This window comes from Dreissena polymorpha, chromosome 1, assembly GCF_020536995.1.
Source record: "Dreissena polymorpha isolate Duluth1 chromosome 1, UMN_Dpol_1.0, whole genome shotgun sequence".
Classification (NCBI taxonomy): domain Eukaryota; kingdom Metazoa; phylum Mollusca; class Bivalvia; order Myida; family Dreissenidae; genus Dreissena; species Dreissena polymorpha.
In genome coordinates, this window is record NC_068355.1 from 159,263,812 (window position 1) to 159,289,564 (window position 25,753).

General features: G+C 32.8%; 1 protein-coding gene across 1 annotated transcript; it reads left to right on the forward strand.

The window, feature by feature from the left end:
* Positions 1–1,786: 1,786 nt before the first annotated feature.
* LOC127858039 (uncharacterized) lies at positions 1,787–25,536 on the forward strand. Its single transcript, XM_052394906.1, has 9 exons — positions 1,787–2,075; positions 3,565–3,702; positions 4,101–4,232; positions 6,406–6,491; positions 6,832–7,049; positions 7,624–7,757; positions 10,864–11,015; positions 12,592–12,806; positions 25,244–25,536. Exons 1-8 carry the CDS (start codon positions 1,902–1,904, stop codon positions 12,602–12,604), a joined length of 1,047 nt encoding a protein of 348 aa, XP_052250866.1. The 5' UTR covers positions 1,787–1,901; the 3' UTR covers positions 12,605–12,806; positions 25,244–25,536.
* The last annotated feature ends 217 nt before the right edge of the window (positions 25,537–25,753 follow it).

Below are 25,753 nucleotides of genomic sequence, written 5' to 3' on the forward strand. Positions count from 1 at the left end.
CTTTGCTTTAACAAGATATCATACAAAAATATTATCTACGGTACCCATGTTTTGTCTCAATCCAACCTCGGCTTCAATGTATTATTATACTTTTCAGCCAAACTAGTTAGTCGGTCATTAAAACATTTTGTCAAGATTTAACATAAGTTTGCTAAATACTTTTAGCCTCTGAAATTATTTGTACTAGTTAGATCCCTTTTCATTCGGTGAAACCACTTTACCCTTCGGACCATATTTCTGTGAAATAAACAGAATCAACAATTGTGTTAAACAAAGTACACTTAACTTAAGAGAACACGTTGATAGCACAATTATGATTTTCATTCCTTTAGAAAACATTTACGTCCGTGGACCAAATTTACCATGTGTCAGCACTTTTTATCCATCTTTTGTAATAATTCAATTTCACTCTTCAATCATTAGGTTTGATTGTCCATCTAAGTATTTTTCATTAAAATGTAACATATTTTATTTATATGCCTCGCTTTAAAATAATTCACGCAATCGACAGTTGTTAAAGAGCTTGAGTTCTTTACAGTGGATTTTGTAACATTTTTCACAGTAATTTTGCATTTGTTTTTTCTTGCTTGTTCTAGTTTATTTATGCGTAATTTATCATTCTCACTTTTTAAATTAAACTATTAATATAATTATTATAACTGTATCGTACTTCAGCAAGATCTCTCATTAAAACGTCAAAATATTGATTTTCAAAATGTATAGAAGTTTAATTGAACCAGTGTTGAAGCAGTTAATGTCTATTACTTTTTTACACCTTAATGTAGACATTATTTGCATAGTATAGTTATTAAGCATCATTTCAGAACAATATAATCTTAACAATTAATGAACGTCTCTTTTTGTTCATTTGTTCAAAACCAGGTTATAACCACTGAAATGTGATTATACCTTGTCCGCTTAGTAGTTCTATCCAATAAACAATTATCAAGTTCAAAAGATAATAAACCTCTTCACCTAAGCGGTTAAAGTTACACAAAGTACAAACACACTGGGGTCGATCTATATAAAAGTATCGACTTTCACTTTGAATGAATTGAATTCAATGAATATGATGTAAAGGGGCCTTTTCACACATTGTTGGCTGTTTTGAAGTTTGTAATTAAATGCTTTATATTGATAAATGTAAACATTGGATCTAAAAAGCTCCAGTAAAAAATCAAGAATGAAATTTAAAAAAAAATAAATTAACCCTCAGCAGGGCTCAAACCACTGAGCCCTGGAGTCCTGGAGTAAAAGTCTACTATTTAGACCACTCTGCCATCCGTGCTCATACAATGAAGAATGTATTTTATACTTTACATAAGCAATCCTCGTACTTTCACAAAATATAACGACAACAACAGAACTCTCCAAATTATTCAATCGTTTCGCGTTGCAACGCTTTATAATTAACAGGATTTAAAATCGTCAAAAGATGCATATAATGACTATTTTAGAGGATGGTAAATGCTCAGTATTACTGTTTCCTTACAAATATCATAACTAAAAAGAAATTTTGCGAATCTTAAACAACTTTTTTCAATTTTGTCAATTTACCAAAACGTTAAAAGGCCCCTTTAAGGTCATACTCGGAGACCATTCTGAGTATCGGAAAAAGACGAAATAAGGCGATATTACACGAAGTTTGCAATATATTTAAATCCTTACGGCTATTCGTCCAAAACAATAATATGACATATTAATTTATCTTAATTTGTAGCTTAAACTTGTTTTTTCTTTATCAATCATAAACACTTGTATTATATTTGAAAAGTCTATTTGCGTTGTTTAACTTTCGATTTCGTTTATCGACCTGTCCTGTAATAATTACAATTGGTAATACTAGGTCGATATATTGAATGGAGTCAGTCAGAACAGATCAAAACATTAAGTAAATTACAATGGCTGTTTCAAGTGTGTTTTTCAATGTTCTGATGTTGTGTGCACTGACATGTTCAATCATCTGTACAGAGCACCGTGAAGCTGAAGAGGACATAAATAAGTGTAACGATGGTGTATGTTTGGCAAAGGATTCATTCATTAGAGATGACCTGGATAAGTTGCATAATTATCAGGTAATATTGTGTCTGAAAAAAGGTAAAATAGCAAATGTTTGATCCTCATAATATCTTTATTGAATTTGTGTGTTATCTTGTCCATACCATCGACATATTTTTGTAAAGAGACAAGCATGCGATAAAGACCCAGGTGATCTTATCATTAATATACATCAACAGTCAGATATATAATCGTAGTTAGCCGAGCTTAAGGAAATGTGATACTATAATTGGCATTTATGTGTTGACGAATTTTCGAAAGGCATTTTAAACGTAATTTTAAATAGTGTGTTTCTGCGTTCATTTTAACGTTCATGTGACGTCACGTTCGTATCGGGCGGGGCAAACGAGTGTTTAGATGAACAGCTATTTTGTCGATGTATTTAACTGAATCCAGCAAGCTTTTGTCATGGCGGTTTGTGCATTTGTTTATTCGTGTGTGTGTTAGATATTTCTTCCGATACCGTTTGGCTAGTACATGTAATACAGATCTCCTAAACTTAGAAAACCCATATAATCCGTACAAACAATGCTGAACCCATTTAAGTACCGAACTTGGTGTGGAGAACAGAACATTTGTCTTAAACTTAAACCAAGTGAAGTACTATGTCTTTTTTAATTTCTTTTACAGCAGATATAAAACTCAAAAGAAGAAATTGCACATGTTCCATTTATCTACAGCATGTAACGAATCTTGCAATTACAGGCCATGCAAACGCAATCGAATAATTTTTTGCAGACATGTTACTGTTAAACCGCTGAAATCTTAATATGGTTTGAACATTTAATCATTCAGTATTTGTCACTATGTGCTGCTTCTAAAACAACTGTCCCGTTATTTCTTATATGAAATAAAATTTCATTGTTGTTGTGTCTCTTGAAAGTCACATTATATCGTTGAACGAATGCGTGTCTAACCGCGCATTGTAACTTGCCAAGTGTTATATGTTAGAAGCAAAAGAAACGTTAAATAAATTAATGATTGGAGGATGACCTTGGTGTCTTTTAATTAATAAAATCTAAAATTGTAATGCATGCGGGAAGAGTATTGCAAAAACTGTGTTTGTTGTAAAATGAGTATGGTTCGAATCAAGCAAGTGATATGAGAATTAAGTGCAAACACAACTTAAAACTCTTTAATACAAATATGAATGTTTTAAATTCCGTTTAACATACACTTAATATTTGTTCCTTACAATGCGGTAAACCAACCGTTTTCTATGCGAAAATATCGATTAGGTAATCTATACATGGTGAAAATAGAGAATAATCGGCAGGAGAGAAACAGTATAATAAAATGCTCAAAAGCGCGTCAATTCAAAAGTCATTTTCATAATACGGCAAACCATCCATAGAGTATTGAATATAACGATAGACACTGTTTAATCGACATATTTTTCTAAAACTCTCGGTACATATTTAAATACTAGTAATATACTATCCGTTTCAAACAATACATTAGTCGATTCTTAAAAAGCACATGGTTTAAATTTTCTCCTAAACCCAGGATGACGCGGCGCTGGAGTCGCAACTAATGCTTCAAACCATGACTACAGTGGAGATGTACCGAGCACAACGTGAGGTGGCGCAATATCTCGAGATGGCCCTTCTGATGAGCGCTGACCACGCAGACGTTGCCAAAGAGGTAACTAGCTCACAACAGATATACGAAAATCGTAACCGATGTAATATTTCTGTTATAATTTAATCTTTCTGGCTTTATTTATTAATATACATTGTATGAATGAAATGAAATGCAAGTTTGAGAAGGAATTATTATGTTAATTGCTTTTTTAGGAAGCTAAATGCAATGTCATTACGTTTAGTCATGATAAAAAGCGCATACTAATAATGCCGCAGTTATAATTGTATCACGACTGAAATATTGTCAGACTGTTTACAAAATAACCGTTGTACTAGTATAAATATTAACACCGCTAATGTTTTAAAACAAACAATTATACGTCTGCCTTTCATAAGACTGCCTGGTGTATTGATTATCTTCATAACCCGCTGAACGCCTGTCCAACATATAAATTTTAGATTCGTATTACCGCCCACGAGTCTCGATCCCAGCATCTCATGACTTCAGGATTGATGAAGAATTTCGCAGTGACAGCTTTAGACATTGTTAGCAGGAAGATCCCGAAGCTTTTTGTTGGTTTAAAAATGAAAGTATGATGGATTTTATTAACCCTACCTATTTAATTTAATATTAACATTTTATTTGTATTTATTATCCTGCACAATTAATATTACGTGTCACCAGCTCGCTCTTGAAACCATTGTCTGTATGCAGCAATTGCCAATTGGCTGATTCGGGCCAAATGTTCCCATTTATACACCTGGTTGGAGAGAATAAATTATAAAGGTATTGCTAAAACAAATACAAGGGACCTTATTTTCTTTGTCCGAATTTTTTTTATATCCAAACATGTGTAAATCATTGCAATAGCGGCTCGAGGACCCTTGCGAGGTCACGAGGCTGCGGAATCTTGTCAGTGCTTTACATAATGTATTGTCATCGTCCCGTGTGGACCGTCGCCACATACAAATCAAAGCGATTGTTAGTCATATATTGACAAAAGGCGATACACGTTGTGGACCCTAACAAGATTTTGTTCATGGGTTGTGTAATGCTTGGAATCGAATAATAGAAATACGATTAGACCTACTTGTCAAACAAACTTCCAATAATACTGGGAATCAAATTAACATTATTTTCTACGTGCGAACTCCTTTTTATAATTTTATATTTACTAGAAATACATTTTAATGAATGTCACTGTTCATCTTCGTAAAAAAACATAAAAATGAAGTGGACATAAATAACAGTAAATATTGACAGAGCAGTTCGAGCCAAAGTTGCTTACATATTCAATGAACACAACTGAATGTATAGGATTAAAAAAAAAGAAACGGCTTAACTCAGAATTCTTCCATTCTTATGGCTTGTAAAATCGAATTCATTCAGGAATATCTACACCTGTGATAGTTTCCCTATCTTATATCTCTGTCAGTTTAAAGCCTTGATTTTGAAATTGAATTTTACAGCGGGTCTCTTTTATGTTTCTGTTTTTGGACGTCGAGTTCATCGTTCATGGGCACATGCACATTTCACTTTCGAAACTTGACACAAAAGATTAAGTTTTTTTATTTGCTTTGTTCCCCGTTGGCTGTGAAAGTAAGTTTTATTCTACAATTAAGTAATAAATCAAATATGCAGAAAAAAATATTCCAAAACCGAGTTACAACAAATATTATTTAAATTTTAAAATCTGAGACAGTGTTATCAGCGTTCTAGTGTTTTGTAAATTAAATGCAATGATTAATAATTTCATCACACTCTTGCTAATTATTTGCTCTTACTATATGAAACTTTTTTTATGAATTTATGATTTTAAAATATAGAAAAAGCGCATTTAATAATTGTTAAGTGTGTATAATATTATGACAACAAGATGTATATGCTTAATTTAAAACATTTTTGTATGTTCTGTTCTGTTGAAAAAAAATTTTAATGTGTCAGAAAACATGTCAACCTATCATCTTCAGAAAACACCTCAATCTGAGACAGTTTTAGAGTTTAAGTGGCATATTCCATTGTTTTCATATTGTTTAAAAAATATCAAAAAGTGGTAATTTTTTCTAAGCATACACCGCAGATTAAGGTATGTCTTATTCGTGTTTGAGGTAATGGCCTCGCTAGGTACCAGCCCCAAACATATCTATTGAAATCTTCTAAACATGTTTTTTTGTAATCCAATATGGTGATATATAATTAGTTGTTTACCCAAGTATGACGTATTAGTAAGAAAACAGTTTGGCAAAAACGAACATCAAAATAAAATATATGATAAAAATGCTCAATAATACTGATATAACGGAAATGTAGTTGCTTTCGGAAGCGTTTGTGAAAATGTTCTTTAGTTGCTGAAAAATCAACTTATTACTCCTCCCGCAAAACATATATTCTATCTATTTAACAGTCACTGTGTTTTACCGTCTGAACAAGAAATACTTATTTTGCCTCATTTTTGTTGAATGATTTTCGTAATACAATTAATGTATGTGTAATATCTATTAAACAATAAATGCTCAGTACGTTACATTATTTAGCACACGGAAGCGTTTATAAATCGCTATCCGTTTGACAATATCATTGTAAAACTCCACGACTTAATATATTTATAACATATAATCTAACTTTTCCATTTATTTCTGTAATTAAAATGAAAGTCGTCAACGTAATTTTGTTTCAAACACTACTTATTAATACTACACGGATATAAAGTAAGTATTTGAATTACACGATAAAATAATAACATCCAAAATACTATTATTGTAGAAACCACCAGTTATCAAGACGATTTTAAATCAAATCCTTGCAACTGCTGAGGAGATGAAAACAGAGACCGAATATACACGAAAAAGGTAGCGTTTTATTAGATTGTTTATGTTTAAAATTGCACAATATGCGTAATTGAAGGTATGTTAGTAGATTTTCCGTAATCAAAATGTACTCTGCCTGTTATTGTACGTAAAAAAGGAATTAATCCAAACTATCAGCGTTTTGAGCTTTGTAGATAGCTGACACAATTTATTCCGTATTGACATTTAATAATCATGTTATGTTTCAAGGCATGCAATTTGAAATTACATAGTTTTTATATAAAAAACTATATATTTAGCCAATACATGGGCTGAGAAAGAAATTATAAACCCATGTCGGTGTTCTGTTTTCTTTTTAAGTACTTTACTTGACGCATTTCAGATACTACGATCTACATGGTCAAGTCCAAAATAATATTATAACTGTGAATACAAAAACTAATGACAATAGAAAAAAATCTGATGAATTGAAGGTAAGAATGGAGAAAGAAAAACAACAGGCCAAGCTCGCTAAAGAACAGGAACATAAGTTGGGGAAGACAAAGGCTGATTTAGACAAGGACATTCAGAAACTAAAACAAAAGCGGGATAATCTATATGGTAAGAATTGTATATGCAGCATATCCATACAATAATATACTTTTAAGTTTTTTGTATAATTTACAACTTTGCTTATCTTAAAATTGTCAAGCATTTTTTTTTAAATGCGCAATGCCCAAGTTAATTATGCTTGACATTTTCACAATAAATAGAGAATATAGGAAGTGGATTATAATAAATACATGTATTTCTTAGAGAAATTTGTATCGGCGTACATCCTTTCAGCTTCACCTTTTTATGCGAATATGCCATCTAATTTACTCATATTCTTTACGAGCCGACCAAACAAAGTCATTTCCCTTCCACGGCAGATTTTCTATATAATCCAACATGGCCCTCGAATGTTGATTCCCAAAGTAATTTGCCACTAATCAATAAGACCAGATTTTAATTGATGAGCTTCCAAAAACACGAACATGAAAGAAATAAATGAAAGAAACATTGCTTGCTTTTGGGGCTAAACCGAAATGAAATTTCCCCATAAATACGGACAATTAACGCATGTATGCACTATATATTCAAATGCAAATACATGTGCTTTTGATCATAGAACTCGGATGCTTTTTATTTCTAGGTTCTGCGAAAAGAGAACAGGAAAATAGAAAGGATCACACGTTTAAGTTTGGACATAGTATGGGTGGTATTGGATTCATTTTGGACCTGTTTGGGAACATTTTTACCCACATTTTTGGGGGAAATGATAATTACGTAAGTATGGATTGATTTTCCAATAGGTTGACATTACTGTGAATTCTTCTTTTGATAGCACGCTTCTGAGACATTGATAAATTATGTATTGTTCTTAAAAATTAAATTGATCAAAAAAGAAAGGAGCTTTATTTAATTAGATATTTCATCTGATACAATTGTACAAAGATTAAAAATGATAAGATATTTAAAACATAGGAGTATTTGTATATAACGAATTTTTCGGAGCATATTTCCCACTTATTTCTTTGTTGCTACATAGTTTTCAGAATTATTAAATGATTATTCAATTTTCCTCAAAATCATGATTACATTTGAAACCGAGAGAAAGGCATTTGTACTATAAAATATACATTGTATATTCGATTTACATCATCTAATGAAACCACTAACATCATGCAATTTAAGAAATATCAAAGTAATAGGGGGATGAAAATGTTTGACTGTAAAAAGTTGTGTTGTAGAACGAGAATGTTTATGCCTAATGCAATGTTGTATCATCCCATACATTACAAGTTATTGAAATAGGTCGGATAGAACGTAAACAAATACAAATAAAAAGTTTAATAAGAATGTAGAATAAGAAAGTTTTTAGAAACCTCTTAAGCCAAACAGAAATGGTATGACAAGTACAAAACACAGCTAAATGTTACTATAAAAAAAATGCTTGCAAAAACTCGAACACTAAACTGATTAGTCCCATAACAGTTTCACCGAAATGGGCCAAATGTTCACACCCCGTCCGTAATATCCATCCGTCAGATTCTCTGTACGTCAGCAAAATGTGTTCATGCAATTTTCCAAACAAAAAAATACCGAAGTTATTCGATAAAAAATTTGGGAGAGGGCAACGCAACATTTATGCAGGATCCCTTATTTGTTCACCAAAACAAGGTCATGGTGTGCGTGCGTTTATGTTTTCTTCTAATGACCTGTCACGAACCGCTGTGCAAAATTAAACACCGCATCAAGAGAGTGATTCTCAGAGACCCTCTTTCGAAATTGTTCAAATCATATGTGCCCGTTGCATATGTAGTTCAGCAGAGCTTAACAGCATTGTATGCAAACCATTAGACTCATTGGAATCAGATTATGTATTTTGACTTATACACAAAGCAATAATTTAACATTATTTTGGTATTGAACGAAAGTGTCATCTTTATCGTGTACCATTTAAACAAATCGTGCTCCTAAGGTCATTATATAAGATGAATATAGTGCAACCTTTAGATACATTTCCTCTTAAACTATAAGGCATACATGTCTGGTATTTGATATGCAACACTATGGAAGTATTTATATCATGCATGTTTCTAAACTATTGGCAGTATGCCAATAGCCTTAAGTGCTGAAAAAGTCACGTGGTGTTGCTGCGGGCGGAAAAATGCTCGGATGGTGACAAACACATGCCGATGTTATCTTTTTCTGATTGGCTGGCGGTTTATGTACGCGTCTATATTTGTAGAAAATATGTGCCTTCAGACGGATACAATATTTTTCATAACTGTGTATACATGGAAAGATTATCTATTAAAAAGTCTTATGTTGATGAAAATTATATGGGTTTACAATTCGCAAACGCCAACGCCGACCTACATTGCAGCGTGGGCGCTATAGTTTTAAATGTGTTAGCTGTTATATTTCATACATTTCGAAAAAATGCGAAAATCTTTGAACAATTCCTTTAAAATAGTGGATGGGAACGAGATTTTGATTAAATTATGGTACCTTAACAACTTGTTTCATTGATGCCATCTTTCAAATAAGTCTGTTCCTTACTTTTTAAGCTAACTTTTTGCATACATATTTATTTGTTTTTTTACATAGTGAATCTCGTCGAACTTGATGTTGTAAAAACATACTTGTTCAATCTATTTATTATTGGGTACGTAACGTTTAATAGTTTTAAAGGATTATTGAATTCCTTTCGTTTCCTTAAATAGTTTTAACGGAAACTAATTGAATTGCTTTTTGCAAAAGAATGGCGAGTCATTTAGGGCTGAAATATTGTTAATTTATGTGACGACAACTATTAACCTTGAGATTTAGGGGGTCAATTAAGGTATTTTGATATAAATCTGAAAATGATATTTCATATTATTTGAATCTATTTGCATTATTTGAATATGTATGAAAACATTCAGAATTAGAGCTCCAAAATACAGCATACATATAATATTTTGCGTAAGTAACATTGTCCGTAAACAACAAATACACAACAACAATAACGAAGTGTTCCTTTCTGTTTAAATGAAAATGGAGCGGTGGTAGCATGTTAATTACAAGAAACAAATAAAACAAACAAAACTAAGTTATATTTTGACCTTAGCTTCCGAATGAAAAAGTCGTTCTGGCTCGTCACTAATTACGGTTTAATGATAACGGTAATTACCAACTAGTACGAATATCTCAAAGGAGCCTGTAATAGTAATGAGAAATAATAATTACATCCTTATAAACAAACAAAGGGCAGATCTGTAGGGAAACATTTTTCTTCTTATTAATATAAGAGCATAAATAAACGTCACTCCAATAAAAGAAAACACATTTACATCCGGGCATTTCATTATTCGCACGATATCAAGCTCCCTTGAAACGTGTTTCTGAATTTTCCGATTGATATATGACGTTTTTTATTATTTCATAACTTCTTGTGTTATGTATTTGTAATTAATTAGTAAAACACATCTTTTTGATAACCATTATTCTTTTACTTTAGTCAAACGTTTATTGAACATTAAATTTGGCGAAACTCCGCTGCCAATACCTTTTAATGCCGTCGGCGCTTTCATTAATCATACATCTATTGTCCAAATTTGTCCCATCCTGGGCTCAAAATTCGTCCTCACTTTGATTCAACTTTTTTTACCTTATATGGATATATTTAACATTTAGACACCAACTTTGGGCAAATCATGTCCTTTGATCAAAACTGCCTCTTCTAGTGATTAATAAGTTGCCTTCATTTGTATTTAATTAAAGTCAAAAAATCTATTCACAACTGCTCGGTTTCTTCTGGTTAAAAGTGAGCAACCAAGAGCCTTTGGTCCTCTTGTTGTTTAAAAGAATGTTTTTTTTTCATTTCATGCGATTTTTACCTCTACAGTATCAAGAGATAATGAAAAAATATCGTGAAGCAGACGAGTCCCTGCGCAGAACAATGGAAGGACAGGAAGATATTATTGATCAAATACGCGATAAGAGGGCAAACGCATTAATAAGTTTGGAGAACCGTAAAAAAAATGGTTCGTCAACAAGGTAAAATAGCAGTTTGAATGGTTTTTTATTACAGATCTGAATTCGTAATCAGTTTGTCGCGTGATGCATAAGCAATAAGTCTTGCTTGATATTAAGACTAGCTTCTGGTAACAGGAGCATCATTCTGGAGATGTTCAGACACTTTCAATACTCACTACAAAGTGTTAAATTGTATAAAAAAGAAAATCGAGATGCTGCTTTGACCAAACATCAATAAATATTCAAAAGATTTGATATACAAATAGTCGAAATACAAGATCCACATTTAAAAAACTGCTTTGCATGCTATCGACTTCAGACTAGTACCATTTGGAAATTCCTACGTGTATGTTCTGGGCATTGAAAATCGTATGAAGCATTCTGGAACACATTCTTGTTTCCTTGTTGCTACATTCTTCATACGGTATTGCATAAGACTCCCGAAGTACATTCTTGTCGTGGGCAAGGGATGAAGACAGAACAGAAATAAATGATTCATGAAATATAAAAAAAAAACATTTACAGTGAATAGCAAAAATAAAGATTAATGACAAGGCGTAAAATCAAAACAATTCCCGACACAACGAATGGATAGACATTCATTCTTCTTACCAGAAATATATGGCGATTAATTTATTAATAATAAAATTAGTGCATTTGATTTTCCGCCAGGTTTAATTTACTGTAAGAAATTGTAAAAATAGCGTGTGTTCATTGTGATGTTTTTCATGTGTTAGTTTCATAAATTATTATATATTGTATGCTTGTTTTAACAAGTTGCAACATATGTATGCCTTTGTAAGTAAGTAAGAGATCAAGCACATGACGAATTTAAATGTCAGTTTATATAATCATCAACTACTTAAATTACTTTATATTAAGAATGGAAACCTATATAACTAAAGTCACATTGTAAAAAAATAATGAACCAAAATTCCCTTTTCGAACTGCCTTTTTTTCAAATTAATTACTTACAGTAAAAGGAAAATCACGAACAATGTCAATTATCAGCGCATATAGGTTTAATGCAACCTTAGTAATGGTTAGGATGAGAATCAAATTGTGCTATTATATCAATATTCTTATATAGTAAGGAACATGTATATTCTTAATTATTATACATGTGTATGGCGTATAAAGATTCATATCTTTCCTCAATGCAAACACTTTAAATAAGTATTTGTATTGCAATCGTAAAAAGAAATGTGTATGTTTAGTAGTCATTTTGATAATGGAAATTAGAGCCTCAAGCCACATGTTATTTTGTCGCCAAAAATGTAACTAAGATTTTTGCTTTCCGTTGATTGAAATTAGAACGAATTTTTTTTTATTACAAAAGCCTGTGAATAAATATTAACAACAATCATTGACAAACATACATTCTGCATTTCAACTAAAAAGAGATGATATACACGTAAAGAAACAAGTCATGGTTTCCATATTATTAAAGCAACACCTTTATGGAAAAAAATAGGAACATGAATTTTTTATTCATACGTACATGCATTTGCCACATGATAGTATAGCATTAATTTAGCTTTAGAAACTTGTTTAGAGTTCAATATTATTCGAATTATTTTATGACGTATGATTGCAGATGGTCTTGGTGATATTACTCAACTTAAAGAAGCCGATCGTTACCTAGGAAACGTTGATAAACAGTTCACTAAAATCCTCACATTCTGGGAGAATATGGCTGCCACTATTAAACTACTAAGAGACGGTGTCGTCGACAGTGCCACATTCATTGATGAGATAACAGATCCTGTTGGGGAAACGCAGTTTCGCGAAGATCTAATTAAAACTGAAGAGGTAAGCCATGAAAGTCCATAAGTTAATTGATTTAACAAAATTATTAGTGATTACAAAATGGTCATCAAGGTCTGATACTAAAATAATAATTGGTTGATTTAAACTAGCACATGTCGTTACTTCATAAATGTAAATCAAATATTCATTCGTGTTATTGAAAACAATTAAATTTAGTATCATGTTATGTCGAAGAATCATCATAATATATTATGTAAAATAACAGTTGTCTCACTAGTAATTAAGATTTACGCACATAAATTAAGAATATCAACGAGGCAAAAACAATGCGCCCAAACCATGTTGCAAGACCAGACGCATCTCGAAGCTTTTTTGTGTAAACATTAAATTCATCTTTTTTTGTTGAATAAAAATAAATCCCGGTCTCTGAGATTAAGAAAAAAAACAGAAGCAGGCTCGTTTTGTGATCACAAGCCAATTGATGTAACGTTTATACGTTCGATTGGCAGTCTTTCGTACGTCTGTCTTTTTCTGTGATTCACAAAATATGTTGAATAATAATACAGCTTTGAACAATCGGAAATGTAGATGGATATTTTGATGATTTTATACAATTAAATGATTAACAATATTTGTGAAAATTATAATAACTAGTAGATTGCGCACTTACCGTTAAACACTTCAAAAGATCTCGTTCAGACATGCATCTATTACAGAGCATGTATTCGTCGGGGTATGAGTTGCGTTATTCTAAATGATCATCAATTGAATTGAATGCATTGATTAATTTGTTGGTAAGTTTTTTTTTTGTTTTTTTTTATTGATTGATTGATCGATCGATCGATCGAGTAATTATTGATTTATTGATTGATTGATTGATTGATTGATTGATTGATTGATTGATTGATTGATTGATTGATTGATTGATTGATTGATTGATTGATTGATTGATTGATTGGATAAGTCAGTTATGAAAAAGGGAATGATTCCATGCAGAACATATTGATGAATCTTGATTTAATCCTTTTATGGGCTTGTAAGAGGCTTGAACCATCGCATTCGATCAAGCTCAAAACAAAGCATGCTTATTGTGGATTTTGTATGTAGCACTTGCCAACTATCTGAACCATATCTGCATACGGTGAAGACCATATCTTAATATAAAGCACACCGCAGCTTGACTGTTTCTCATACGATATACTTATGTCTATCGTACTTGTACTACTTTTTATAACACAAAATTCCACGATCAACAAACATATGCGGTACGATTAACGCAAGTGATGTAATGCATGGTGATAAAAACACTTCTCAACATGTTTTTGCAAGTTAAGATTATTAACACAATCAGTAACACTTAAACACTCCCACCAACTTAAACGCAAATGTATGTGAATGCAAAGCAGTGATTTCATCTGCTCAAATTATACAGTATTTTCCTTTTCGATTGGGACAAAAAGCGCGATGAACCAAGAAATTGGAAAAAGAATAAACATTATTTATCTGTTTATAGATCAGTTATATATCTGCTATTTCAAATCCATGACATTTCAATTAACTGTACCGCGGGACAAACATAATCAAACAGAATGCTTGTATTGTCCAAAGTTTGATTGTATTGTCCAATTTTGAAACCAAAATCTTGTAGCATGTGTATATCTTTGCGAATAGACTGAACACCGATTGGAAACACTTGTTACCTTGATAAACAGTAAATTTGTAGTTCTATTAAATAAGTGTTTTTGATATTTTAAACTTATTCTGTATAATTACTTGACAAACTCATTTCATTAATTTCTACTCACTATATGATGTCCTTTGTTAATTAAATTATTATTCGTCATTTTTACCGGCAATCGTTAGTTCTTTTCCTAATGTCAAAACAGAACAGAACACAACTGTATTTACATCTCAGGCATACAGCTAGAGTAAGAGGAACACAATATCTTTAGTACTACAATATTTTACGGGTATAGTGGTACAGCCAAATTACACACACTAAACAAAAACAAACACATACAAAACAGTTATATTTTCTGACACATTATAAATGTAAAAGACTCATTGTTTTCAATTGTATGTATCTAGGGTCACAAACATAACAAGGTGAAAACGATTTATTTGATATATTTTAACAGTTTGTTAGCAAATGTAATATATTTATGTAGATATTCCACGTTTTCTGAAGACATTATATACTTAAATGTGTTAATATTGCAAACAGGTCTTGAAAACCTAGTTATATAGATTATATCGGCAGTAAGGTGTGTGGATTTAAAAAATGTAATTTTTTTCATTGCCAATGTAACCATCATTACAGAATTTATTTCTGGTGTGCCGTTCCATCTGTAAGTTTCGATTGGGAAATGATTCTTAGAAGTGCGGGGCTTCACTATAGGTAGAATCTTAGATTTGGGAAGAAGCTTTAGATAATGCTAAAACTCAATATTGTTTTAAATGAATTATAAAATTTACCTTTGTTTCATTGGTTCATGTCTACTTGTCACTATTGAATGTATTGATCAATAAGTGTAAGTTTAACTTGCAGTTATAGTGATTTCATGCTTGGCTAGTTTTGATTATGCCGCACGATGAATTTTTCCTGTCATTTATGTTTTTGCTTAAATTTAGATATCCATTTAAGGTTATAACAATTGTTATTGATAAGTGTAAGTATACTTTTTTATTTTTCGAATATTTTTTTTACCAAAACGAGTTCTAGCTCAGAAGCCTATAATTTCGCTGTAAATAGTGACAGATAGCGGGTATCTCAAATTCACCATATAGCATATATGACGAGATACTTATACGAGACATAGTAATTTGTCTTAGGAATTCCCTATGTACGCGTTCAAAAAGGTCTTTGTTTTCATACCCCTACATTTTGCATTCATATGTAAGTATGGGAACAATAGTATAATCTAAAAAAAAATTACGTTAAATCCAGTGTTAGACCTGAGTTATTGGCACGGATATAAAGTAAATTCTTTGCTTGTTTAGCTTGTTCAACATTTGCTTGACGTGCGCATAGAAATGAACCGTTAACTGAAATGTCCGCCATCTAAGAGTAACGAAGTATGCAACAGGTTTGCATTGCAACGTAAACTCGAAACCAACCTGGTCGTTCATGTTTTGAACATAGAAACAGATGAGGTTGTCACTAACAAACAAGATGGCGACGCCCATGCCGAAACAGAAATGTTTCGCCGTCATATACCCTTTATTACATTTATATCTTGTTAAAATGCCGCTTACTTTCCAGACATATCGGAAAGACTTTGAAAGGCGTTTATAGCGTGTAAATATTCGCTTTATATATCGCCCTTATAGCCCCGTCACACCAGACTCGCGTCCTTACGGCGACCAAAACCGACCATAAGGCGTCTAAGCAGCGTCCTTGGCGTTCTTACTGCGTTCTTATTGCGACCATGGCGTCCCCCGCAGCGACCGCACGGCGACTGCGCGGCGACCACACGGCGACCATACTAGTAGTATAACAGGCCGTTTTGTTTAGAAATTTCATTTTCTTTCCAATCGTCGATGCGTGCAGAGAAAAAATTCAATAATGCCAATCAATAAGACGCATGGGCGGGTAAAACCCCAACAAGTAGCTAGTCCTTCACCATCTCCGGAGAGAGGCTCGGACACCGACACTCAGTCTGTTGCTAGCAGCATGCACCCAGCAGACAGCCCTGTTAAAATAAAAAAGGTAAGCTTGTGACCAGACGCGATTTATCATCAGAAGAAGAAGAGGTAATGGTAGAGTGGCTGAAGGAGCATCCCATGTTGTACAACAACAAACTCTCTTCGTACAAAGACAAGGCCAAGAAGGACGCTCTTTGGAACGAGCAAGCTGTGCTCTTGGAAAAGGACGTCAGCATTCTCCATGTGTGGTGTCGGTCCCTTCGAACTAGGTTTATCAGCAGCTCGTCAACAATTTCTGGTGGAACCTTTAAGCAATTTTGGAATGAAGCTGGGTCCTCTTGTCTTAACTCAGGAATTAGACGATTGAAGTGTCCAAACTGATCCCTTCGAATATATCTCCTAACCAAGGTCTAATCCAGCATCGCCTCCGCCTGGCCTGCCTTCTCCTTCTCACTACGCCTAATACCACCTGCTGTTGGTCAAGTATCTGTTGGTGCTGAAGATTTAGAATGTGTTTTGCAATAAGTAAATTATTCATTTTCTCAGAAGGGAACCGAGAAACATAATGAAAAAAATTAATAAAAAAATATTCCGTTATATAGGCGTTGATGTGGTCGCCCTAAAGTCGCGCTGGGGTCGCAATAGAAACACCATAGTCGTAGTAGGTTTGCAATAGACGCCGTAGGACGCAATGAAGTCGGGCAGTAAGGACGCCATAGTCGTTCTGAGGACGCAATAGACGTACAAAGGACGTACAAAAGTTGCAATAACGTCGCCGTACGGTCGCCTTGCAGTCAATGATCATTTTCTGTGGGTTTGAGCGGCGACCACACGACGTCCATGGCGACCTTACAGCGACCCTACCACGTCCCTACTACGACTATTGCGTCTCTACGGCGTCCCTACGACGTCCTTAAACGAACGCCATAAAAACGCCGGATTTCGGCGATCACTTTTAACATGTTCAAAATGGTCGTCGTGGGCTCGCGTCCTGAGCAATTTTCGGCGTCCTCACTGCGTTCTCTTGCGTTTTTACTGCGCCCCTCCGGCGTCTATGGCGTCTTCACTGCGACCTGGGTCGCCGCAAGGACGCAGTAAAGACGCCAGTCCGGTGTGACGGGGGTATTACTCGCTGCGATATTTCGTTGCGGGTCACAACATTTCAGCTCCCGCTTAAAAAATTCGAAGAGAGTAAAGTCGAGATTACGGGCGAATATTCAAAGTTTACTATCAATCCGGCATTCTGCCTTTGGTCAAGAAGATCTATACAAAAGAAATACGGCCAAGAGAGGGAATCATACAATGATGCAAATTAAAGATGAGCAAATATGACAATCATAACAAGTAATATATGTGACTATCAAATACAATTATGTTTGTTAGCATGCAATTGTACTACAGCTAGACTATTTAAATTCTCACCCCTGAATTTGAACGCTTCGACCAACAATTTCGCTTTTTTTTTTAGTTAAAGGCCATTAGTACAAAATTTATAAGAGGTATTGGATTTTTATTTATTATTAGTACAATATATCATTGATATGTATTTACTTATGGAAGGCCATGATGTCCGGATATTACATTTTATACGTAGATCGTTATATAATGGACAACATAATAAAAAGATAGATTGGAAACAAAATAATATAGATATTTGGATTCTCAAACATTCTGGTTACAGAGTCACAAGTGCGTTCTATTCGGGACAACCTTCTATATCTACAAACTTCTATTTCAAGATAATGGGAACTTAATCGACATTGGCTCATTTTGATTCTTGACTTTTCATGAGATATACAATCCAGGTATTTTTCATATTCGAAGTTTTTTTATATTTAAAGTAGCATTCCATTTTGGACTGTGGGGCTAAAGTATCGCTCCACTCTTGAACAAATTGGTTCTTAATTCTTTGGTTTACCATGTAAACAATATCGCACGAGAAATCAGTTGTATACAGCATATAACCCAAGCCAAGGTTGTCTAAAGTTGAAATCAAAGCATGACACCATATATTATTTTTCGTAAAATTGAAATTGGTTAAAACATTCATCTGTTCCATAAAGACTTTGTATAATAAAGAATTTTAGTTATTTACAATTTTCACTCAATAACGCAAAACTCTAGTTTTAGATAAAACGACTAGAGGTAATCTACCTAATTCACTTAGAACAGCATAGTTAGAAGTAGATTGTTTTACACAAAGAATATTTTTGAAAAATTCGTAATGTAATTTATCAATATCAGAGTTATCATACATTCCCCAGACTTCAGAACAATACAGTATGATTGGTGTTCTTAATGAATCGAATAGAGCTAGTTTGGTTTTGCCATATATTTTTACACGGCTAAAGATAGATACAAGATGATGATATGCCCTAAATCCTTGTTCATTTAAGATTTTTACAGTATTAGACATATTTCCTGTGTACAGAAATGTTATACTCAGATATACAAAACTGTCGAGAATTTCAAGGCACTCGTTATTTTTTGACCATGTGTAGTTGCATCTGCTGTTTCGTTTTCAAATATGCATATTTTCGTTTTATTTACATTAAGTTTAAGACTCCATTTAGTAGAGTAAGGTATACATTGTTAAATTGTTTCTGAAGGCTTACTGGGTTAGTAGAAAATAATACAATATCATCAGCGAATAACATCATAAAAACAGATGGCAAATGCAAATCATCATTAGTGAAATTTTCTACATGAATACAATCTTTAAGATCATTTATGAACAGTATAAAATGTTGCGGCGACAGGGGTTCTCCTTGTTTTACACCAAGAGGGACATCAAAGAAGTCGGAGTATGACATATCCTAGGTGCTTTTTTATACACGACTTAACATTTGCATTTATACTTTGTATCATTTAGCAACTTAGACCTGATTAAATTAATTTTATCCATAATGCTTTATGAATCACTGTATCAAAAGCCTTTTCACAATCAATAAAAACACAATATAGGTTATGTTTTATGTTTCTGCCAAAGTACATTTTGTATAATACTATGTCGGTTGTACTACGCTCGTCTCTAAAACCAAATTGAAAAGGGGGATTAAATATATGTTATCCCTTACAACAACAGTTTATTCTGTTTCATAGACATAATGAAAATATTTTTTAAATTATATTACCAGTGTATTTCCTCTGTAATTGGAGGGCTCTTTCTTGCCACCTTTTTTACATTATTATGATTGCACCTTTACATCAAGAATCTGGATAAATACCACTATCGAAATTGTAATTAAAAATGTTAGTAAGGTTTGGTGAGATAAGATCATAAGAATAATAAGAATCATTAAAAAAATGGCTACATTGTTAAACAAGTCACAGCTTTTATTACACCTTATGCTAGATATTGTTTTTCTTTTTTTTTCTAAAGTAAATGCATAATCGAGCGTTTCGATTGAAGGCAACAAATTCAGGTACTAGGGGTCATTAGTATTAAATGTACTGCCATGTGCAGTATTCGATGATTGTTTTAAATGGTTTTAAAATGATCAATATTGATATCATTACTGTTTGGAACATTTTTCTTTTTGTATTTATTAATATATCGCCAAAAATCGTTTAGATTATTTTTTCTTTGCTAAGCTAATGTGTGCTTTTCTTTATTAAAATATGTACGTTTTGTCTCCCTTTAAGCGCGGCAATATTTATTTCTGGAATTTTAAAGTCTAATCGTGTTATCGTCACAAGGATATCGTTTGTAGATTCTTTATATTCATAAAACTCGTTTTTGTTTATTTTACATACTTCGTTTAAACACAATGATTTCTTCACACATTTAATTTTTCGCTGGTTACCGCCTGCATGCACAGTTTGAACATTAAGAAAAGAAAGAAGATATTAAAAATAGTATTCGATAGCATCTATACAGTTATCGTAATTGTCACAGTCCGATAGCAATGTATTTGTTATTTCGTTGAAACTGTGTCTTTTATCTTCTAAGGCATGTTTGAAAAAATCTATATTATTTCGTTTCCAATCTATCTTTATTAAGTTGTGCCCTTGACTACTTGATGTGAGTTTATCACAAAGTAAAGTAAATTCAATCGGGCAGTGATAACTAATTTCAGTAAAATCAAGTACGTTCGTATTGCTTATACGCGTGTACATATTGTAGTTCAATATCAATACGAAATACACGCTAATTACTTTTTTGTTCATATGGCTGGAAAGTGAGCGGCATTAAATAATTCATACAAGTAATAAAGGGTGAAAAACGGCTCAAAATACCCTTCCCGGCCTGGGCCTCGCCATCTTGTTTGTCCCTTGTATACCCCCTCTAAGTAGATGCGTTATGTAGGAAAGTGTCACGTGATCAATGGTTGGCACGTATCTTTTTTCAAGCAGTCTAAAAAAATTGTGTTATTAATTGGAAATATTATCATAAATACTTAGTCAATGTGGAATATATGTGGATCTATAGTAAAACATATCTACAAGTTGTCGTGTGTTAAAAGATTTTTTAAACGAATTCTTGGTGTCGAAAAGAGTACTCCTAATTCAGCAGAGTACGGGGAACTAGGGCAGTACCCGTTATATATAAATCGCCATGTACGAATCATAAAATATTTTATAAAATTTTATACTGTTAAACAAACTAATTGTACTTTATATAGTTCACTATTTTATACGAGAAACGGTGCTGAAAATATAATACGATGTAACAATTGGATAACCAAAGTACGCAAAATACTGGTTTTGTAGATGTTTGGATGTATCCAGAATCAGTAAATTCAAATGTATTTATTCCTATATTTGAAACCACGCTTATTGATATGATTTGTGGCTATATCATTTAATTGTAAAATGTTCATTAACTTTATATAAAGAATTGAAACACCGATTTGAATAATCTGATTACCTTAACATAATCAAAAACTTTCATTTCAGAAAAAAAACATAAAAAAATTAAGACGTTCGTCCCACATTTTAAAAATTGAGTCTGGGAGACATATAAATATTCCTTAAATCGAACGTTAATGCAATATATGTAACTCAAATAATATCGAAGACGTATATCATTTTGTAGGTGTATGTCCTCTTTAAATCGATGTTAGAAAAAAGTATATTGACATTCTATTTTAACCGACATAGTATGCATAAATGTATTCTTTTGTTAACAAATACTAAAACCGAAATCCTAAATAAACAGTGGACAAAAATATGATGTACATTTTCACTTAAGCGAGTTTTAAAAATATGTGTATTTACTAAAATTGCAATAAAGCGAAGTTTTAGTAAAGTTATATACACGCTATGAAAGTAAGTTATTTTATGCTATTAAATATACGTGCGGAAATTCTAGTGAATGATCATTTCGCTTAAGCCCATGTAAACTAATAAGATTTTCTCACCCCCTACTTATATGATACTACATTTAATTCTTATTTCTTTTCATGTTCTTTCTCTCGCTTTTTCTTTTAATTGTAAGTGTAAACATGACCGTTATAAAAATGAAAGAACACATATTTGAAAAATGCGAACAATGCGACTAATGAGAAACCATAGTCTTATTAGACACATATGGAATACGTCAAAATCAAAAACAATGTGACGCGCCAGCCTTTTCAAGCATGACTTATGTTTAACTCGTGAAATATAATACTTTATCACATGATTTACCTTCATTCCCATGTAATATAACCATTACGAATTATCACAGTTGATATTGTAAAACACAAAAATAATGTGGACTTTAAAATGCTTTCACGATGTTCAATAAAAATAATAATTTTTACTAGCGCTTCAAAGTATTAAAATAATTAGAATTTGTGATACATGCATTTATCTAAAGTCTTAAAAATGATACACAACCATATTTCACCAGATACATGCATGTCATTTGGACGAAAAAATGCATGCCTTGTCACATTTATCACAAAAAATATGGTAATAGTAAAACTGGAATTATATTTAAATGTTGCATTATTCTGAAAATATCCGACGTTTTATTTCTCGCCTTTAGACAATACGTAAAACATATCATACAATTAACGTGAAACATGTCATTAATTTGTTTTCCGTGAAACATATCATTTTTGTTTTGTGATTTATTATGCAGAAACTTCCAAGTTTTCAGACTCTCAGACAATTTGTTAGTAATGTAAAGAAAACCTGGTTTATATTTAATAAAAAAAGAATTTGAGGAATGTCGATATTAATCATATTTGTGAAGATCTCATTTAAATCCGTGAAAACTATCACTGTCATGCATTCGCATGAGTACCAATTCAACGGGTTAGCGAGAAAATTACTCAGTAATATATGAAATGTAAGGTAACATTACACGCGGAATTCGATTCCGCATATGATAGCTACATCTTAGCAAGTTAAAATCAAACATTTAGGTACAAGAACAAAAATAATACTCTAACCGAGACAATGACGCCGCTATTTTCCGTGTTCCATATCAAAATAAAACCACGTGATTCCCCGCAGTGAATTTTGAACCAGATTAGTGTATGTAATACATCCACGGAAGGCCGGAAAATAAACTAAGGAAGCATAACTCAATTGCGCCACATAAAATGTTTTAGCGGAGTGAAACATATACATCTTATGCGAGTATAATTCGCAACAAATAAGCAGGCACAAATGAATTGTGTGAACAGAAAAATAAAAAAGTACACGTGTTATATTTCAGAAATCGTTAGAATAGTATAATACAACTATCATTTAGCAAAATGTATGTACTGGCGTCTTGACCCTTTTATAAGTTATAAGTCTATGGTCCACAATTTTAATTGGGCGCGAATCATGATAGTGTGAACTTAGCATTTAAAAGTCGGAAGCTTTGTTAACAAATAAAACTTAATGATTTTGCATTTACGAAAACATTTCTTCACGTTACCATTTTTCGGCATAGCTGTATAACCCAGCTTTTTACCTAAGCTGACTTTTGCATACATTTGCATAACATTTCCCGCAAGTAGACCCGAACGAATACAAGTGTTTTTCGTATTTGTTAAAAATACCAAACACTTTCAAACTAGAACAAACATGCAATCTAAAATAAGCTTTCCCATTTACATAGACAGGTAATTCCATTGACTTTCTATTTCGCGAAGTTAAGGGTTATCAAAATTCCAATTCTGCATGGGTTTTTATAAAAAGGTATACAACAGTGCGATTCGCAACTATGTTTACTGCGTGTTCAGCTGATGACAATTTATAACAATTTCATCGCTAATAAAAAGGCTTAACGGATAAAGCAGTTTCACATTCAGCTCTCGACATCAATTTAGTTTGTGTGCATTTTTTATAAAATTAATTATAATAATTTCACCAGTGTTAACCATTGTTAACCGATTTTTTAAGCATCATCACGATGATTAACGACAAAAAACTAAAACAGGCCTGATCAATTTACGCGCGTATAACTATTTTGAATATGTATGAATGATTCGCATGTGGTCGCTTGACGTTTTTATTTCATTTTTTTATGTATAAATATACGATATAATGCAAAGCACATCTCGCGATACAATCCGATCGATCTATCCGATCCGATACGATACCATACGATGCGATGCAATGCAATACAATACAACATGATACCATACCATACCATATCATACCATACTATACCATAACATACCATTCCATAGCGTACACTAAAATACTATACAAATAATATAATATAATTCGTTTCTATTCGACACTATTGATTAGCTGATGCTATTGTCTTTCTCATGGTTGCGAAAACGTTCGCATTTATCCACTGAACACTTTTTGATTATAAATAAAAGTGGTCTATACATTTTTTTAATTGAATTTAAACTAAAGCCATAAATCACACGGTATTCAGCTTATAAACGGTATTCAGCTGTGGAAGACAAAAGTGTGCGAACCTGAAATTGTAATCAAATGCTAAGAAGTTAAAAGATAAATTGAAAAATAAGATCAGTGTACCAGTTTTAAACTGAACTATATAAATAATTAACTGTTCTAATTATGCCCCCCTTCGAAGAAGCGGGGTATATTGTTTTGATTGATGTCGGTTGATCGGCCGGTCTGTCGGCAGACCAGTTCGTGTCCGATCAATAACTTTTGAAAGGATGGACCAATTGGCTTGATTCGTCCAATGTGCAATGGCTTTTGTCACACTTAGAGTGAAAATTGTTTCCGATCGATAAGTTGTCAACGGAGGATTGGCTTGATAATTTCCATGTACTTTGGCGTTAGACAGTTTATGACCCCTATTGAAATTGGGGTCACAATATCAAAGGTCAAGGTAACTGTCACACTAAATGTGAAATATTTTTCAATCAATGACTCGTCAACTGATCCACCGATTGGCTTGATACTTCCCGTGTGTATTGGTCTTGGAAAGAAGATGACCCCTATTAAATAAGTCGACGAATTGACCGATTGGCTTGATGCGTCACATGCGCATTTGCACTGGACAGTAGATGGCCCCTATTAAAATGGGGTTACTAGTTCAATGTCACGGTCACTTTGACATAAACTGTTAAATTAGTTTTCGTTCGATATGTCATCCAAGGATTTTTCCGGGAAGAGAATCGATTATCGCCGACTTACTCATCCAACAACGATTAATCGATTGTATTCAGTCATCGTGCCATAACTAGTGTTCATACTTTTGTATTCTCAACCCATTTACTATAACGATGATTTAACATAAATTCATAATTGTTTGTCAACTTAAAACTTATTTAAGTGGCTAAGTCACACTAATATGATAAGATTAACTCTTATGGTCATTATCGTTGCAAAGTCCTGTGCCCAGGCCATGTTTAAGGGGGAAGGGCATAGATCTCCGACCGCAAAGCTCTTGTTATTCTAACAAGTATGTACTTTTACAGAACTGGAAGTATTTTGGCAAAATATGCAGTGATTACATCGAAAAAAGCGACAAAGACGTGTTCACACTGTACAGGTTTTTGTCGGAACCGATTGACAACAAGAGCGCCGAGGCGAGGCGAAAACGGCAAGACGACATTATAGCTCAGATCGAAGACGACATTAATTCTGCATTGCCTTCAATGGACGATTAAACCCTTCGTAATAATTTGCTATCGTTCTAAACTTATAAATTTAAGTGAAACAAAGTCAGGTAATATTATAAAATTATACATCATCACATAATATATGGAAATTAGTCTACCTTTTTAAATGCAGTTCTATGTGTTTGTTCTGTTAAATATTTATATGTTGCTTTTATGATATTTTAATATCGAAAGTTGTTTTCTCAAATACTTATTGAATGATTGATCGATCTAGAAAAAAATGTTTAATTAAATAAAAAATGTTATTGTTATGTAAGGGTTATATGTATCATGTAAAATGTTAATGCACCTGCTTACTAATGTTTG

What these genes read in the sequence shown, in the direction of transcription:
- LOC127858039 (XM_052394906.1), top strand. Translation starts at nt 1,902, where the DNA reads ATGGCTGTTTCAAGTGTGTTTTTCAATGTTCTGATGTTGTGTGCACTG. An exon ending in ACGCAGACGTTGCCAAAGAG is followed by an intron (nt 3,703 to 4,100) that starts GTAACTAGCTCA and finishes TATAAATTTTAG; the next exon opens with ATTCGTATTACCGCCCACGA. An exon ending in TTGGGGGAAATGATAATTAC is followed by an intron (nt 7,758 to 10,863) that starts GTAAGTATGGAT and finishes TTACCTCTACAG; the next exon opens with TATCAAGAGATAATGAAAAA.